This window comes from Saimiri boliviensis, chromosome 6, assembly GCF_048565385.1.
Source record: "Saimiri boliviensis isolate mSaiBol1 chromosome 6, mSaiBol1.pri, whole genome shotgun sequence".
Taxonomy (NCBI): Eukaryota; Metazoa; Chordata; class Mammalia; order Primates; family Cebidae; genus Saimiri; species Saimiri boliviensis.
This window is the reverse complement of record NC_133454.1, coordinates 76411721-76430681: the sequence shown is the minus strand read 5'-3', so window position 1 is coordinate 76430681 and position 18961 is coordinate 76411721. Positions and strand designations below refer to the sequence as shown.

The following is an 18961-nucleotide window of genomic DNA, read 5'->3' as shown; positions in this document are numbered from 1 at the left end:
GGAGAGAGATCGAGCAGAAGGGATGAGGAGAAAAGAAAGGGGAGAAGAGGTGGGGAGAAAAGGATGGAGACGGAGAGAAGAAAGGGATGGGAGAGAGGGCGCGGGGAATGGAGATGAAGGCCGGGAGAAAGAAGGGGCGAGAGGGAGACCAGGGCAGTGAGGGAGAAGAGGGGAATAGGAGATGGAAAGGAGATGGAAGAGGAGGAGGTGAGCGGCAGGGAGGGGACCGCAGGGCGTAGAGAACCGAATGGGAGGAGAGGACGGGAGAAGTGACGGGGAGAAGGGAAGGGAACCGGGACGGGGGCGCGGCGCCGGGGCTGGATCCGGAGCCGGGGCCTGGGGCCGGGAAGTGGAGGGGCGGAGGGAGGCCGGGCGGGCGCCGGGGGAGGGGGGACGGCGGCGCGGAGCGCGGGTGGGGGAGGGGGCGGGGGCTCCGCGGGCGGAGGGGCGGGGGCTCGGGTTACCGCGCGGAGGGCGGGGGAGGGGAGGGGAGGGGAGGGGAGGGGAGGGGAGGGGAGGGGGCGCGGGGCCGCGGCGGCGAGGCTCGCATCCTCCGCGGGGCGGCTGTGCAGGAGGCGGCGCCCGGACGTCCGCGGACGGACGGATCGACGGCCAAGTGCGCGCGGACCGACGGCGGCGGCCCGTCGGGGATCGCGGGCCTGGGAGACAGCGGCGGAGGACGATGCGCGGCCCCAGGCCCTGCGCGGGCGGGCGCTGCCCGGGGGGCTGACCGCTGCCGGACTGCGCCCCAGCGCGGGGCGAGGGAGCCCGCGTCGCGCGGAGGTCAGTGCTTGCGCCCCCCCCGGCCTGTCCGGCGGTGCCCGCCCTGCCCGCCGGCCTCCCCGGGGCTGCGGTGGCGGCGACGGAGCCGGGGGCTTTGTTCTGAGCCGGAGACAATGGGGGAGGGGGGGCCTGGGCCTGCGGGACCCGAGCGAGCGTGAACGTGAGCGTGGGGGCAGGGCCTGGGGGTCTTTGTGTGCGTGTGTCATCGAGTCGGGGAGGGTGGCGGCGCGAGCGTGCGCCGGGGGTGTGGGGTGCGACCGGGTTGTGTGCAGTGAGTGCATCGTCGGAGTGTGTCAGTGCATGTCACTGGGAGGTTGTGTGTCCCCGGGTGTCTCTCTGGCTGTGTGTGCATGTGCGTGTCACTCTGAGGGTGTGAGGGTCAGAACGAGCGTGTGTCATGGGGAGCGAGTCCCTGTGAGGGTGTGTTGCCCGCTCTGTGGGAGCCCATGTGTCAGAATGTGGAGGATGGGTGTGTGACAGAGACCAACTGAGACAGACAAAGAAACTGAGGGGGGGAGATGTACCCAGAGGCAGGAGAGAGGCAGGCACAGCCTGAAGTGGATGGAGGGGGGGTCACCCAGACGTGTTCTGAGTGGGAGGTTCGAGCAACTGGGAGTTTGTGTCAGGGATACCCAGGTCAGAATCCCGTGCAGGGGACAGAGCAAGGTCACCGCAGGCGTGGGTCCCACGTGGAAGGGGTGGGGAGAGGGAGGTCTAGAAACACAATGAACTCAGTGTAGCAGGCTGGGCCCACAGCCACAAGGTCATAGGCCAGAAAAATATTGTCACTTATGTCAACTTCTCAAATACCCATAGGGATACAGTCATAGCCCTATTCAACCCAGAAAAGGACACAGTCCCAGGCAACACACATCCTCAAGAGAAACCCTCACAGCCATCGCACACTTTCAGGAAACCCACCCCCAGGAAGCACCCCCAGTCAGAACTAACACACACCCACAGCTGACTGTATCAAGCCAACACACACCTACGGAAAATGCTCTCATGCATACAACACACACCCACAGCAGAAATGTTGCAACAACATACTCCCACAGGCTCATTGTCAAGGCCAACACATACCATGGAAGACACTGTTACTACCAACAGCTCTCCAGAGACACTGTCACCAGCAACAAACACATACACCCACACCTCTCAGGAGACACTGTCACTGCAATCCACATCCATTGAAAGCACTGTCACAGTAAGCACATCTTACTAGGTTTACTTCATGGAGCTGCCCATACGTAGTGGGTGTCCCAGAGGTCTGTCACTAACAGGAGGCTGTGCCGCAGTTGCCCTTATCACACAGCCACTTGTACAACCGCCAGGAGATACTCACGGATGACATGACACCATAGGAAGAACTGTCCCAACTGCTGAATAAACTCCACTTAACTTATCATGATCACTGTCACCCCTTCTCATCCATAGACCTCCCAGGCTAACCCTCTTGTTCCCTGAAAACTTTAAGATCTGGATAGTATATCCTGCCATGGTTTTCTCAGTGTCCCTCAGCACCACAGCCTCACAGATTCTTGACGTCCTTAGCGCCTGTTACCTTCTTCTTCCCTCCCAGGACCATTCTGCATAACTGTTCCACTTTAAAATTCTGAACTCTTGTATTCCTCTTTCTGCCCACAACCTCCTATATCCTTCCAGCTTTCAGAAGCCCTTGCTCCCATTACACTCTTTAACCTCATAATAACCTCTTGCCCTTGACCTCTTTGTTTCCTCCTACTCTGTTCCTTTCTGACTTTGTGCCTTCTTTCCAGCTCCTAAGCTAAGGATCATCCCTTTAACCATTCCTTGGCCACTGTATTCCCTTATCTTCTATGCTCATCCCTCAAATTATTGCCCCTAACTAGAATGACTTCTCAACCACACCAGGGGATGCTTCCATAAATTCATACTTCTAAAAAACTCCACCCTTAACTGGGCCCTTCGTAAATAAATAGATGAATTTTTTCTATTTTCTTCACACTCATTACCCCACATCCCTCACACCATTGTTTTCAGTAGATTTATTAATCAATACACTAATTCATTCATTTAACAAACACATAGTAGGCACCTGCTCTGCTAGGCATTTTGAGAGGAGTTGGCAATACAAAGGTGAACAAAATGGACATGGTCCTTATCATCTGGAGCTTATAGGCTGTGGAGTAAGTGTTATAACATTGCAGCACACAGCAGAGAAACCTAGGCCAGTGTAGGGAGGTCAGAAGAGGTTTTTTGGAGGAAGTGGCATTTAAATTTAAACTTGATGGAGTGGGTGGAGAATATGACAAGCCAAGGGAGTAGCATGTAAAAGCCCATATGAAAGAAAACAGTGTATGTGTGAGGGATAAAACAGTTTAGTGAGCCTGACACTTACAGAATGAGGGAGAGAGTCTGTGGGAGAGGTAAATGGAGGCTTAGACCATGCACAGTCTAGGAGGCCACATAAAGAAATTCCTTTCACCCAAGAATAATGGAGAGTTACCAAATCATTTGAAGCTGTGGAGCAATATGATCAGATTCATTTTTAGAAATACCACTCTGACAGCCATGTGGAGACTGCAGAAGGAGCCTGAGAAGGAGGACAGTTGGCTGTTGTAGAAACTCAGGAGGGTCTAACACTGGCCTGAACTGGAGTAGTGGCAGGAGAGAAGGAGAAGGTGAATGGTTTCAAGAGCTCTTTAGGCAGGGCTCAGTGACAAAGCAGACATGAGGGGTGAAGGAAAGGGAGGAATTAAGAGTGGACAACGTGGTCTTCTGGCTCACCGAGGAAATTGAGGCCATCTGGTTTGAATTCCCTCAGATTTCTGCCTCCTCCCTCAAATTTTATCTGCATCCTCTTCAATCTTCTCTCCTTCCTTCCTAGAAGAATGAAGTAGTGTCTCTTCTAGTTAAAGCCAATCCTCTACCTATGTTATGGATCCCATCCCCTTCCTCCTCCACAGGGACCTCACTTAACTGATTATTTCCTGTCTTTTCCCTGTCTCCAGTTCTGTCCTTTCTCCCATTCCTCCTGGGAGGACATAAAGATCCTCTAGCCTCTCCTATCTTTCTTTAAACCTGTAATACCCCGTTAGCTAAGAGGCTTCCTCACTTTTCTTCGTTGTCACATTTTGTGAAAGAGTCTTCTGTATATAGCTGTTCCTGCTTCCTCACTTCCCATTTGTGCCTGCCCCTCAAATGTAACTGCTTTCCCTCGGAGAAAGGAGTAACATCTCTTCTGCTAAGTCTGGAGGATCTTTTCAAAAGTCCTTACCTGCCTGACCTCTTGGGAGGAGCTGACATTATTGACCATTCTTTTTTCTGTGAGTTATTCTTGTCATTTGGCTTCTGAGCCATGATTTTATTGTATCAACATTTAACCGGCAAAGAAGCAGAAAGTTACAGTATGGTACGTGTCTCTCCTGCAGCTCCTCCTAGCCGTTCTGTCTTAGTCTGCTTTGAAGGATCCTTTGTATGCCCCCTAAATGTCACTGTTCCTTAAAGTTCTAGCTTGAACCTTCTTATTGTCTCACTGTATACACACTTCTGGGTAATCTGTTTCATTGATTTTCAAGGCTTTAAGTAACATCTATAGGTTGATGACTCACAAACATCTCTTGCCTAGGCTCCAGTCCTGCATACCTGCTGCATGCCTGCTCTTTACTGTATAGCTCACAGACCCCTTATCATGTGCAAACCTGATCTCCTCATTCCTTCCTTCCCCAAATGACCATCCCCACTCAGATTGCAAGCTGGAATCCCAGAAAGTAACTGCAACCACTCCCTTCTCCACATATCCCATAATCCAGAAATCCCTTGGAACCTGTTATTTCCTCTCCAGCAATCTCTGATATCTCATCCCCTTTTCTTCATCACCTCTGCTGTTGCCCTTATCTACCATCTTTTCACATGAATTTTTGCCAAGACCCTCCTAGCTTTTCTTTCTACACTTCTCTTCCCTCTTCCAATTCATTCTTTTCATTGCAGTAATGAAACCTTCCTAAAGTACAAATCCAACCATGTTACTCCCTGCTCAGCATTATTCAAAATTCCTTGAACAAAGTCTTTTCTTTTTAGTGAGGCTTATGACATCATAGTCTGACTTCCCCATGGGGAAGTCCCCACATTTTGAGTTTCAGCCATATTGAATTTGCTGTAGTTCACCAAAGACACTACATCTTTCTATGCTTCTAGCCCTTTGCACATAACCGCTCTGCCTGCCTGAAAGGCCCTTCACTCCCTTCTTCTCCTGGTTCATCCCTTCCCTTCTTCATACCTAGTCTCAAACCCTGCCTTTAATGACTCTACCAGGCAGGCTAAACTCTGTTTCATTGCCTCTTTCCTCTCCTATCTGCCCCAACGCTGCTGGGACCTCCTTGATGGCAAGAGTGCATATTACTCATCTTTGTGACTCAGGGTCCCACGCAGGTGCTTGGCTGTGAACAAAATGAATGAATACATGGGTACCTCACAGCACATCCCTCACCCTCGTTCACTCTTTAGAAGACTGACACCTAGTCTCCGCTGCCCACATGATTAAGAAATTTTCACACTACCCGCTTGCTCTGCTGGAGACACTTCCCCTCCCCTACAACTTAGCCTTCCTTCGTCTCTTTCCCTCAATCCTCTTCCTCATCCTTCTCTGTACTTTATCTTTCATTCAGCTAGCAAATATTTAAGCAGCACTGGAAGTTTGCAGACCCAATTCCATTGAGCCAGGTGTCTACTGGGGCTCTTGGAAGGGATGAAAGAAGCAGAAGCTGTGACCTGTCACAGAAGCTGTGCCAGGCTACAAGGCATTACAATGCCTCACCAGATTCTTTCCCTAGAGGTGTCCTAGGCTGGTCCTTCCTTTAATGCCCTCTGACTCACCCACCCTGAGCTCTCCAACTCCTGGCATCCTGGCCCCAATCCTCCCCATATTAGGTTCCTTGATTCTTGTACCCTTTCCCTCTTCTCTCTCCTGGCTGTTAGTGGTGGCAGAGGCAAGACTGTACTCTCTCTTCTCTGAGGCCCTGGTAGCTGCTAGCCAAAGGCCCTCCCAGGGATTCATACTGTTGTCTCCTAGCTTCTTCCCAGCTTCCTGCTGACCCCCCTTCCTTCCGCTCCCATGTCCATGTTCCCTAGGTAACCTTCTGACACCAGGGCACTTTCAACCACTGCCACTGGGAAGGAGCTTCCAGTTCCCCACGTCCCCTGGTGAGAGCACATCTCCTCCAGGTGGTCCACCTGGAACTTCCAAGCCCTTCTCTGCTAACTTAGTACATCGCACTGTCCTTGTTATTTTTTTTCTCTCTCTCTAAGCTACTGGATGGAAGAAGCTTGTTATCTCTCAGAACCTAGAACACACCTATGATATGGATGGTGAGAAAGAAGAAAAGCAGGAAAGAGAAGAAAGAGGGGAGAGGGAGCCACACATGAGACTCTCCAGCCCCACTATTTATGACCTGGATGACTTAGCTTATTTGAGCTTCCCTTTCATCAGGTGAAAATGGAGGTAGCAGTATCTCCTTAAGAGAGTTGTTTTGGGGATTCAGAAGGACAATTATTAAGTGCTCAACTATTAACCTAGTTAACTTTACTTCTAACATTTCAGCCCCTCTGCTGTGCTGTCCTACCCTCAGCCCCCCATGTTTCCAAATTTGTTCTTCTATTTCAACATCTCTGATTGCTGCGTGTCCAACTTTTCTGCTAGCTCTGGCCTCATGGGCCTCTTATACAGCTTGAACCCTGATTGTCAGGGTCAGAATTTGTGGCAAGCCTTGCCGCCCATCACTACCCCATGCCCCAGCTCCCTCAACCGGCCGTGCCTGTCCCTGCCAAGTCTCCCTACCTGTGAACATAAAGGAAAAGGATTTGATCTGTCCATGTCACCTCTATCTTTAGTGCTTAGTATGGCATTTGGCACATGGTAAGTCTTCAGCAGGTATTTGTTGACTAACAAATTCATCAATGAATCACTTCACATGCAGACCCTAGGACCTACCTCCTCTCCCGTCTCCAGTTTTTCCTTTGTCTTCTGGAGGCCTCCAGTCATCCTCCATGTTCCTTCCCTTCTCTTACCATGTGCCCTCATGCTCATCTACCCCTCTGCCTAGACTGACAGTTGTCTCAGCATTGAGCTCCTCCTCCTCTAACCCACTCTGCACACTCTGCCAGATGTATTCTCCTAAAACAGAACTTTGATCATTCTCCTTCCTGGTTTTGCTGCCTGACCAGTTATATGACCTTTTATCTGAGCATCCCAAGCCCTCCAGCAGAGAAGCAATGTGGTCTAACAGAAAGCACTAGCTTTAAAGTCTGTCAGAACTGCATTCTAGATCATTCTAAATGTTTCTCGGCTACCTTCTTTGAGCCCTCAGTTTCCTCATCTGTGAAATAACACTTAACTGTGAAATAACACTTATTGCAGAGTTATTGTGTGTGTATGGCACACAACAGCAGCAGCTAACATTTAATGAGCTTTCACTGTGTGCTGGACATTGTGCTGTTTATTGTTAGCGTTATTTCATTAACTCTCATATCAACCATTTCAGGTAAGCACTTTAAGCCCTAGGGGTTTAAGAGGAAACTAACACTTAGAATGTTTAGTAACTTGCCCAGAGTGGTTGAGTCAGGATTTGAACTCCAGCCTGACAGTCGAGTCTGCCTTCTTAACCACTATAATAATGTCTCATACTCACATACTTACAAAGCTTACTATGTGCCAGACACTGCTCTAACAGCCAGATACAATGTGGTAGGTATTATAATTGTCCCTAGGAAATGAAAGCAGTGAGAAACTAAGTGGCTTGCCCAACATCACACAGCCAGTTAGTGAAACAGGGAACCAAAACCAGCTGGCTTGGCCCTGGAATCTGCGTCTTAACTACTATCCTGTCCTGCCTTGCTATGGTATAGTGTCTCCCTATTCTAGAGGTGCAGTAAGCATGTTTTGGTGAATGAATCCATGCTGATGTCCGGTCTATGGCTGGCTGTTAGTCTGTCCATTCTCTCTCATTTCCCACTGCAAGAGGCTTGTACCCTTAAAGCTCTTCTGATACGATTCTCTCTATTATCCCTGTGACGTCCTCACTGCTAAATTCAGTGTCTGCTTCTCAGACCTTATGTTACCTGAATTCTCAGCAGCATTGGACATTATCGATCCCTTTCTTTTCTTTGACATGTTTCCCCTCTTACCTTCTGTGATACTGCCCCTAGGAAGAACAAAGTTCTCTTCAACTGTCACTTAATGTGAGTAGTTACCAGGGTTTCATCTGAGACTCTCTTCTCACTCTATACCTTCTATCTGATGGGGTCTCTAAGCCCACAGATTTTAGTTACCCCATGATTTGTCCAAATCCATATCTCCAACCCTGTGGTCTCTATGCTAAGCTTGCAAACCCAGCTGTATCTGCATATCTCCACATGAGGATCCCAACAGCCACCCCCTAAAATGGCTTTTCCTCTGCAGTGTACCAGTGGAACCACTTTAGTGACCAGGCTGGAACCCTGGTAGGCAGGCTAGAGTCTAGAGTCCTTCCGCTCCCTCATCTTCCTGGAGCGTCAGTGGCCAAGTCTTCTCACCTTCACCTCCTCACATCTTTCATATGTGTATCCTCAGCCTCACTGCTGCTAACCAGGACTCTGCCAGAGGCCTCATACTTCATCTCCCTCCTCCAGATTCTCTTCCTTCTTCAGGCCTCCATTGTCCTGCCAGGACTCTGTCCACTCAACTTCCCTTTAATTTCTTTTTCTCCCCATCTTTCTCTCCTCCCTGAATCTCAGGCAACATAGACTATATAGTCCTGGGACCAAATTAAGGCTGTGTTAACACAGGAAAATTGTTTTGCTCTGAGTCTCAATTTCCTTGTTTGAAAATGGAAGCCAGGATTCCTTCCTCACAGGGTTGTTATGGTGATTAAATGAGATACTGTCTGTGAATTGCTTGGCACAGAGCCCAGCACACCATAAAAGCTCAGAAAATAGATTTTTCCTCTGCCTCTTCTGCTCACATCTGTCCTCAGCCTCTCCCTAGAGTGCCTCCTGGGAACCAGTCCTCAGGAGAGATACGGCCAGGCCCCAGGCACTGCCTTGGCCACTGTCCTATGAGGTTGTCCCAGAGATATCCAGGGAAGCTAGCTTGTCAGCTGTCTCCTCCTCCCTCCTGAGCCCCCTCCTCCTTCCTCTGCTCTGGCTCAGCACACACCGTACCACACTGGTGGGCTGTGGCTGTTCCTGTCTCAACTCACCTCCCCTTTCTGAATTAGCTCTGCTACCTCTTTCCTCTGCCATACACAGTCACTCTCCCTGACTCTTGCTCCCTGTCATCCCTCTGCTAGAACCTCTTCTCATTTCCTCTTTCCTCTATGCCTGGCCCTGTACCCTCACCCCTTTGGTCACTGAAGCTACCCTCTTCTTCTAGCCTATCTGCCTTTCATGTTGCCCCTCCTCAACCCTGTGGTCTTTCTGGTCCCTGCTCCTCGCTGGCTCTGGGACAGGAAGTTGAGGGAGGAGGCCTGGGTGGTGCCAGCTCCCCTGGCCTGCTTCCCCTTCAGCGCCTCGGGCCACTCCTCTGCTTCCTCCTGGAGCACCCCTTTCCCTTGTAGTCCCCCTGCTCCTCCCCCCCAGCCCACCTCTCTTTCCTCTCCCATGTTCCCCCTGCTTCCAGTTCCTACAGACACACAGGCTGCGGGTGGGAGCGGGGCTCTGTTAGTGAGGGAGGGGGAATTGACATCACATTTCAGGCCCCAATGAACAGTCTTGCCCCTCCCCCTCCTAATGAGAACCAGCTGTGGTTTCAGAGGCCCAGATGTGGGGATGGAGGAGAGCAGAATGGAGTCAGAGGACCAAGTAGCAGGGCCGGGGACAGAGTGAGGGCACGTAGCAAGGCAGAATCAGGTGGGAGAAGAGTTGTGACCGATTTAGGGGAAGAAAGACAGATCTGGGCAGGAAGCAGAACATACTGGAGAAAGAGACAAGATGGAGGAGCAAGCCAGATCTAGGGGAAGGGATGGGACAGACCTGGGTAGGGAAAGAGATCAGAGCAGGGAGGAGGAGCCGGTCTTAGGGAAGAGGAGTGAGAAACACTGGACGGACTGGGGGAGATGGGGCAGAGGAGAGCTGGAGAGAGCATGAGACAGTCTCGGGAGAGAGTCTGGAGTTCGAGTTTGGAACTGGAAGCCTTACAGCAGGAAGTGATGAGGCACAGTCCAGACAGAGGCCCCAGGGACCTGGAGGTCACAGCTGCAGCCGCAGAGCTGACCACGAGTGCCCCGGCAGCATGTGTGAGAGCATGCCTGCGTGTGGGTGCGTCTTCGAGTGTGAGCGTATCTTGCCTTGTCAGTTTGCGCATACGTGACAGTGGGCCCGTGTGTGTGGAGGGCAGGGTGTGTGTGTGTGTGTGTGTGTGTACGTGGGAGCGTATCTGAGGGTGCGAACATGCCTCTTGGTGTGAGGGTCAGGAGAAAGTGTCTTTCTGTTTGTGCGTTTCTCTGTGTGTATGTATGCCTGCATATGTGTGGGGGTGGGTTCCACGCAAAGGAATAGGCCCCTCTGTGTGTGAAAATGTGCTTCTGTGTGTATGTAGGAAGGGGTCTCTGTGTGTGTGTACTGGCTGCGTGTATGTTAAAGCAAGCCTCTCTGCATGTGTGTATGAGCATGTGTTGAATGTGCCTGTGTGCATGTGAATCTGCCTGCGTGAGAATGCATCTGCATAAGCCTAACAGCATGAGAGAGAGTGCCAGGCAGTGCATGGGGCTGTGACTTTCTGAGCGTGCACCTTTGAGTGTCCACCATGGAAGTGTTCTGTAGGAGTTGGCAGTGGAAAAAACACAAGTTGGGAGAAGGAGTTGTTTTCACACAGGGCATCTGCCTGAGCTTGAGTCTCTTCTCTTCAAGGCTGATCATTCACCTGAGATTTATCTCATACCATTCACAGATTTCTCATTCAGAAAACTTGTTTATTATGTACTATATGCTGTGCTCCATGCTACATACAAAGGTGAATAAAATATAGCCTGGGCTCACAAATATCTACTTGTCTGGGTAGGAAGATAGGTAACTGTAATACAGAGTATGATAAGCACATTGGCCTCACTGTTAATTTCCCTCTCTCTAAACCATGACTGTTTTTTCTCCACTGATTAAATCAGTAGGGCCAATTCTTAACCCTTGACCCCTAACCCAGCCTTTGGGCCTAGATCCCTGATCTGGACCCTGGAACCATCCTTGTACTCTCATCCTCTCCCCTCTTTGAATCAGGCCTCGGTTTAGCCTGACCTCCTTGTTCTGAATCCCTCTGACCTGTTATTCCATGTGGCACACATACAACCCCAGCATTCTGAAGCTGGGATGAAGGCAGAGAGGGGTCCTATAAGGGGATGGAGCTGGGAATTAATGAAGGGGAGTCTACCAGATACCCAGCTCTGTGTTCCTTTCTTACGTTGTTTTTAATTTTCACAAAACCCCACAGGATAGGCCTTACCATAGCCATTTTACAGATTACAGACATAATGCCCAGCCTGGGGCTCAAACCCAGTCTAAGCTCCAGAGCCCCTGCTCTTTTTATTGCTTCACATAGATGGGAGAGAGAGGGCAGTTGGGAAGAGGAAGTGGGGGAGTCAGAAACCCAACTGTCTTTGTGGGAGGGAAGTCCTACAGCACAGCAAATCTGTAAAGACCCGAGGATACATTTGTGAAGTCACAGGACTGACTGAGGCACCTCAAGGTCCTGAGCTCACATGTGTTTTTGTGTGTCGTCTCAGTTGGCATGACTGTGGATGTGTCTCTCTGAGTGCATTATGTGAGTATGGTGGTATGGAAGCATGAGACTCTGACCATTCATTCAGCACGGGCTGCCTTCTCTTTCTATAACTCTACTAAATGCTGGAGAATCAAGAGACTAACCAAGACCTGTCACTGCCCTCAAGGAGTCTCCAATCCAGTGCAGAGGGCAGACATATGAACAAATCGAGGCTGCTGTGCAATTTATTGTCAGTGTTTACCAAAAGCAATGGGAGCCCAGCAGTGTGTATAATAGACTCTGCACGGGCAGGAGGGAGTGATTATGTGGAGAGGATTTTTAGAGGATATCTCATGACAAAACAGTAGCAAACACAGGGTGAGGAATTGGGAAGGAGCATGGTAATAGATTTCACATTGGAGTGGTGGGGGAAGTAAAGGTGAGGGACCATGGAGAAGTTGACAGGGCTCAGATCTTGAAGACATGTTAAGGAGGTTGGACTTTTTATCTTGTAGATCAGAAGTTCTATACCTAGTTAGTGTCCATGAACCTCTTGACACTGTAGACACAGTTTGTGTGGTTGCATTTCTTTTTGCAGAGAGGCATTTGCTTTCTGCTGCCCGTTATGGGAATCAGTGGAAGCCTTTCATGAGGAGTGTTTTGGTGAGAGTTGTGTGGGTATCTCCAGTCAGGTGGAGATGGATCAGAAGGTCCAAGCCAGGAAGCAGGAGACCAGTGAGGAGCTGTTGCAGGAATCGCGAGGAGAGATGCTTGGACTGGGATGGCAGCAGTGTGGAGAAAGAGGAAAGACCTGAGACATGTCTAGTTGAAGTGGTGGGGTTTACATGACTAATTGGGAACCAGGACTGAGGATAAGCAAGGGCACAAGGAGAGCTTCTGTGTTGCTAGTTGGAGACCTGGATGGATGGTGGTCCTGTTCACAAGAATGGGAATGAAGGAGGAAAAGCAGTTTGAGGTGGCAGTTGGGGATGCATTGTGAAGTCCAGTATATGGCTGGACATGTATCTCCAGAGCTCTCCAGAGCTGGAGCTGGAGATTGGAAAGTCATCAGCAATAGATGGTACATTAAAAAATGATTGATAGATTTGAACTGAAGGCATGGGACTAGATAAGATCACCCAGGAAGTGTGGAGAGTGGGAAAAGATGCCGAACCCTGAAAAGCACCAACCGTGAAGGAGTGGGCAGAGGAAGAAGAACTTGCAAAGGAGATGAAGGAGTGGGCAGGGAAGCATGATGGAAATAAGAGGTGGGAGTCACAGTGTGAAACTAAGCAGAAGAGATTTCAAGGAGCCAGTGATCAGTGTTTCAGTGTTCCAGAATGATCCAATAAAAGGAAGATAAAAAGGTGGCTGCCAATGTAGAACGTGGAGATGTTTGGAAGCTTAGTGGGAGCAATGTGACAAGAGAGGAAGCCTCACTGCATAGAGGGAGGAGAGTGTGAGAAGTGAGAAAATGGGGGAAATGAAACAATCTTTCAGAGAGGGCGGTAGCTTCCGAATGTCCCTCTTCCATCTGGTGACTACATCCCATCTTCAGTCCATGCTCTCATTTACTCACAGATTCTCCTCTCACTTAGTCACTAGACTAAGGGGCTCTGGGCTTCTTTCTTCCTGATCTTAAGCATCATTTGAAACCCTGGCTCCCCTTAGACTCAGAGGCACCATGCCTCTCTGGTCCCTCACCCCCTCTCTTTTTCTTTCTGAGCAGTTAAGGACCTTTATCTAGCTGATAGTTGAGGTCAGAAATTTGCCCATCATCCTTGATTTCTCCTAATCTTTTATCCTCTGCCTTCAAGCAGTCAGCAAGCCCTGTCTCTCTACCTCCTGAACCCCCTACAGACCTAGCCACTTCTTGCCATGTTTATTCTTTACACTCATCCAAGTTACCATCAAAGCAGTGTCATCTCCTGGATGCCCACAAGTGCCTCCTCACTGTCCCATCTGCGTGATCTTTGCTTGCCAAAGGACTGCGCTAGCCATCTTCACCAAATGTAGGTCATATTCTGGCACTCCTCCTTGAAGTGCTTTAGTGGCTTCCATTTGCCTTTAGGATAAGGTCAGAATCTTTAACATAGCTTCCAAGTCCCTGTCTCATTTCGTACCCTCTGCCTCTAGCCCTATACCTCACACACATGCCCCCCACCCCACCCTCAGACACTCTGAACCCCTCCTCAACTGTGGGCTTTAACCCTTTCCATATTCTGTTCACTCTTCCAGAATGTCTTTCTCTCCTTTCTATATCCCCCTTCTCTGGTCACCATTCCCTAGCTAGCACTAGTCATTCAGATCTCGACTTGAATGTCACTTCCTAGGCAAAGCATGGACTCCCTGACTCCCTGCCTAGGTTGCCTCTCTTATAATCCTCCTTGCTCTTGTTACTTCTTCTTTACAATTCTTGTCATACTTGTAATTACTTGTTCAACTCCTGGACTATAAGCTCTATGAAGCCAGAGACTGTTTCCTTTATTCACTGTGTATTCCCAGTGCCTCCACATTGTAGGTGTTCAATCTCTTGTTGAATGGAAAGGGGAGTAGGGAAGTAGGGTTAAGGGAATATCATTGCCTTCCAGCAGGTTGGGGATGGGGGGAGAGAGAGACTTGAGCATATGCAGTACTGATGGAAAGCTCCAGGAGAGAGGAAAGGGTTGGCAGTTCAGGAAAGGTTACCCAATACCTGGTTATGGAGGCTAGGAGAAGTGAGTATTCGTTCTGGATGAGAAGAAAATGAGAAAAGAATGTCCATATTTTTAAGCCTAGAAATAGGAGGAAGGGAGTTTGTGGGCATTCAGACCTGAAAAGTAGGAAGCAGAAAAATTTGCTGAGGGTGGGACAGGATGGGATCTGCCAAGGGGAAGACTGGAGTGGCCCCAAAGGGTCCTGAGGCAGAGATCCATGTGGCCTGAGATGAGTGTGAGGCAGCTCAAGGGCCTGCTGGGGATGAGCATGTCTGAATGTTGATGTGGCCTAGCCCAGGTTCTCTGGACTGCTCTGTCATGACCTGTTTCCTTCTGTTTTCTCCCAGGTCAAGGAGGCTGAGCTGGAACCAGGGCCCCAGTGGGACCTGACCCAAAGTCTAAGGTCAAGCTGGGCCCAGAGCCTGGCCTGGAGCTGAAGCCCAAGGCACAGCTGGACTATCCTTGTCATGCAGGAAGAGCTGGGCATTGTGCCTTCCTGCCCTGGCATGAAGAGCCCCAGGCCCCGCCTCCTCCTACGGTTGCTGCTGCTGCTGCTGCTGCTGGGGGCTGGGGTGCCAGGTGCCTGGGGTCAGGCTGGGAGCCTGGACTTGCAGATTGATGAGGAGCAGCCAGCAGGTACACTGATTGGGGACATCAGTGCGGGGCTACCGGCAGGCACGGCAGCTCCTCCCATGTACTTCATCTCCGCCCAGGAGGGCAGCGGCGTGGGCACAGACCTGGCCATTGACGAACACAGTGGGGTCGTCCGCACAGCCCGAGTCTTGGACCGTGAGCGGCGGGACCGCTACCGTTTCACTGCAGTCACTCCTGATGGTGCTACTGTAGAAGTTACAGTGCGAGTGGCTGACATCAATGACCATGCTCCAGCCTTCCCACAGGCTCGGGCTGCCTTGCAGGTACCTGAGCATACAGCTTTTGGCACCCGCTACCCACTGGAGCCTGCTCATGATGCAGATGCTGGGCGTCTGGGAACCCAGGGCTATGCGCTATCTGGTGATGGGGCTGGAGAGACCTTCCGGCTGGAGACACGCCCGGGTCCAGATGGGGCTCCAGTGCCTGAGCTGGTAGTCACTGGGGAGCTGGACCGAGAAAACCGCTCACACTATATGCTACAGCTGGAGGCCTATGATGGTGGTTCACCTCCCCGGAGAGCCCAGGCCCTGCTGGATGTGACACTACTGGACATCAATGACCATGCCCCTGCTTTCAATCAGAGCCGCTACCACGCTGTGGTGTCTGAAAGCCTGGCCCCCGGCAGTCCTGTCTTGCAGGTGTTTGCATCTGATGCCGATGCTGGTGCCAATGGGGCTGTGACTTACGAGATCAACCGGAGGCAGAGCGAGGGTGACGGGCCCTTCTCCATCGACGCACACACGGGGCTGCTGCGGCTAGAGCGGCCACTGGACTTTGAGCAACGGCGGGTCCATGAACTGGTGGTGCAAGCACGAGATGGTGGGGCTCACCCTGAGCTGGGCTCGGCTTTCGTGACTGTGCATGTGCGAGATGCCAATGACAATCAGCCCTCCATGACTGTCATCTTCCTCAGTGCAGATGGCTCCCCCCAAGTGTCTGAGGCTGCTCCACCTGGACAGCTCGTTGCTCGGATCTCTGTGTCAGACCCAGATGATGGTGACTTTGCCCACGTCAATGTGTCTCTGGAAGGTGGAGAGGGCCACTTTGCCCTAAGCACCCAAGACAGCGTCATCTATCTGGTGTGTGTGGCTCGGCGGCTGGATCGGGAGGAGAGGGATGCCTATAACTTGAGGGTTACAGCCACAGACTCAGGCTCACCTCCACTGCGGGCCGAGGCTGCCTTTGTGCTGCACGTCACTGATGTCAATGACAATGCACCTGCCTTTGACCGCCAACTCTACCGACCTGAGCCCCTGCCTGAGGTTGCCCTGCCTGGCAGCTTTGTGGTACGGGTGACTGCTCGGGATCCTGACCAAGGCACCAATGGTCAGGTCACCTATAGCCTAGCTCCTGGTGCCCACAGCCACTGGTTCTCCATTGACCCCACCTCAGGCATTATCACTACAGCTGTCTCACTGGACTATGAGTTGGAACCTCAGCCACAGCTGATTGTGGTGGCCACAGATGGTGGCCTGCCTTCTCTAGCCTCCTCTGCCACAGTTAGCGTGGCCCTGCAAGATGTGAATGATAATGAGCCCCAGTTCCAGAGGACTTTCTACAATGCCTCGCTGCCTGAGGGCACCCAGCCTGGAACTTGCTTCCTGCAGGTGGGTAGGCGTGGCACATAGCAGGATAGGACTGGGGGCATCTGAGGGCTACAGGGGACCTCAGAGCAGGAACCAAGCCTTACAAACCCATCTGTTGATGCTGATTTATGCTAGATGGTTCTGTCCTATCTTATGAGCTCCAAAATATGTGCAGACAGTAAGGGTTAATGAGAAGATGAGAAGCAGGGTGCAAGAGCTGAGGCAGCTGATCTTGGCAGGTGAGGAAATTAAGATTGGATCTAGAGGAGAAATGATTTGTGGTGTCAGGAAGTGAAAATTTCAAAGCTGTTCTGCTGGGCAGAGATGGAGATTCTACATAGCTGTGTGGCTTCTGTTCCCCAAAGAAGACACCAGAATTTATGGAGCCCTCCACTCCTAGTCCAGTGCTGGGTTGTGCTGGAATAAATCCTCATCCCTGCCCTCAGAGCTGAGCCTTAATTGGCCACTTGGGCTCGGACACGAGGATGAGAGAGCAAGAATTACCTTGATATCCAGAGCAGGAAGGCCTCTCAGGGGAAGAGGCGGGAACCCTGGACAGGCTGAAGGAGACACAGACTGGCTGCAAGTCGGGCCTGGAGAGATGGAGGGAACATGAAACTGGAAAGGCAGTCTTGAGACCACGTCACAGAAGTCCTTGAACACCAGGCAGCGAGGGGTTAGGACTACTTGGAAAGCAAAGGAGGTCACTGAACTTCTTTGAGCTGGGAAGAGAATGATCAGGTTGGGTTTTTTTTAAGTTAGCTAACTGGCTTTAAGGGTGATTGGATCAGCAGGTGTGATAGATCATTCCTTCATTCATATGTTGAAGATTTTATTTACCTACTCTAAGCCTGGCACTGTGCTAGGCCCAGAGTACAAAAAAAGGAGAAAGTCCTATTCCCAGGGAGGTCCCACTCCACTAGATAGGGAGACATACCAGTAACTAGTGCTGCAGTAGGTGACGTATAAAGTATTATGGAAGCCCAGAGGCAAGGCCTTGAAGAACTAATGAAACTTTGCCAAATGGATAATATGAGGTGTACAGACAGAGACTCCAGGCCTACAAAGAGCTGCTGAACAAACACCAGAACGTGTTCAGGAGACTGTATTGTTCAGGCTGGCATAAGCTGCACTGATGAGAAAGAGTCAGGAGTGATGAGACAAGACAGTAGACAGGGGCCAGGTCACAAGTTCAGCTTTATCTTAAAAATCATAGGGAGCAAGTGAAGGACTCTAAGCAAATCTGATACATCTTTTGGAAAGACTGCTTTGCTTACACTGTGAAGTACGGCAACAGGAGAGAGGACAGGAGGCAGGGAGTCCTCTTAGGAGGCCGATGCTTCGCGTCCTTATGTCTCCAAATGCCACCAGACTCCTGAGCATCTCCTCAGGGGCTGCCTGTCGGTATAGACTTCCAGGCTAGTTCTGGGCCTGGCTGACCTCTTGTCCTCTGGCTAGACTCTGCATATTTGTTCGCCTGCTGCTCTGCAGCTCCCACCACCCACTCCTCCATGTGTTTACTCTCCTTCTTGGCCAGGACCAATGGGCTATGGCTTCCAGACTTCTCTCCTCACTAGTGCCTGAAGCAAGAGGGCAACTCTCCAGGTGGTTTCCTGGAGTTTTTACTATTAGTAACCATAGGGAATAGGGGTAAAAATGACCATTTGGAGTTTATAACTGTTACAAGAAGTCTTAATATTTGATTTATTCAGTATAAATGTATTGAATGTCTACCATGTGCCAGCCACTGTATTAGAGACATAGTATATGGTCAGGAATGAGTCACCCCTGTCATCTGAAGGATTTAGAGGGGAGATTCATGTGCAAAGAAATAGTTTCATTCCAATAAGAACATTTCCATTTGGGGATATATATGAGGTACAGATAGGCAGTATGAATGCTTTCCCGAAGGAAGGGACCCATGAGTTGACACTTAAAGAACGAGCAGTTTATGAGTATCAGACAGGAAAAGACTTCCAAGCAGAGGTTAGGTGCACAGAGGTGTGGGAGGGCCCAGCTTGTTCAAGGGCCTAGCAGGGGCTCAGGATCTCTGGAGTTAAGACTGGAGATAGGAGGTAAGGGATGAGACTGCAGGAAGGCTCAGCCAAGTCAAAGGGTTTGAACTTTTTTCTATAGGGAATATTGAAGATTTTGAGTAGAGGAGCAACATTCTCAGATTTGTTTATGCAAATGATAGTTAGCGTAGAGCAGGGGTTCATAACCAGGGGTGACTTTGCCCTCTAGAAGGGATATTTAGCAATATCTAGAGAAATTTCCGATTGTCACGACTGATGGGATACTACTGGCATCTAGTGTGTAGAGGTTGAGAATGCTGCTAACCATCCTGTAATGCACTTGACAGCCCCACAATAAAGCATTATCTGGTCCAAAATGTCAGTAGTGCCAGTGTTGAGAAACCCTCATGTAGAGTACAGATCAGAGGGTCAAACTTCTATAAGAAGGTAATTAAAATAATGCAGGGGAGCAATAACTCAGGATAACTCATGCCTAAGTCAGAATGGTGATAATGGTGA

General features: G+C 50.5%; 1 protein-coding gene across 1 annotated transcript in view; it reads left to right on the top strand.

The window, feature by feature from the left end:
* Positions 1-528: 528 nt before the first annotated feature.
* DCHS1 (dachsous cadherin-related 1) overlaps positions 529-18961 on the top strand; it is a 34650-nt gene continuing 16217 nt past the window's right edge. Inside the window, exons 1-2 of the mRNA XM_039470763.2 lie at positions 529-783; positions 14535-16448. Coding sequence (XP_039326697.1) covers positions 14655-16448 — 1794 coding nt within the window. The 5' untranslated portion in view covers positions 529-783; positions 14535-14654. The remainder of the gene's footprint in view (positions 784-14534; positions 16449-18961) is intronic.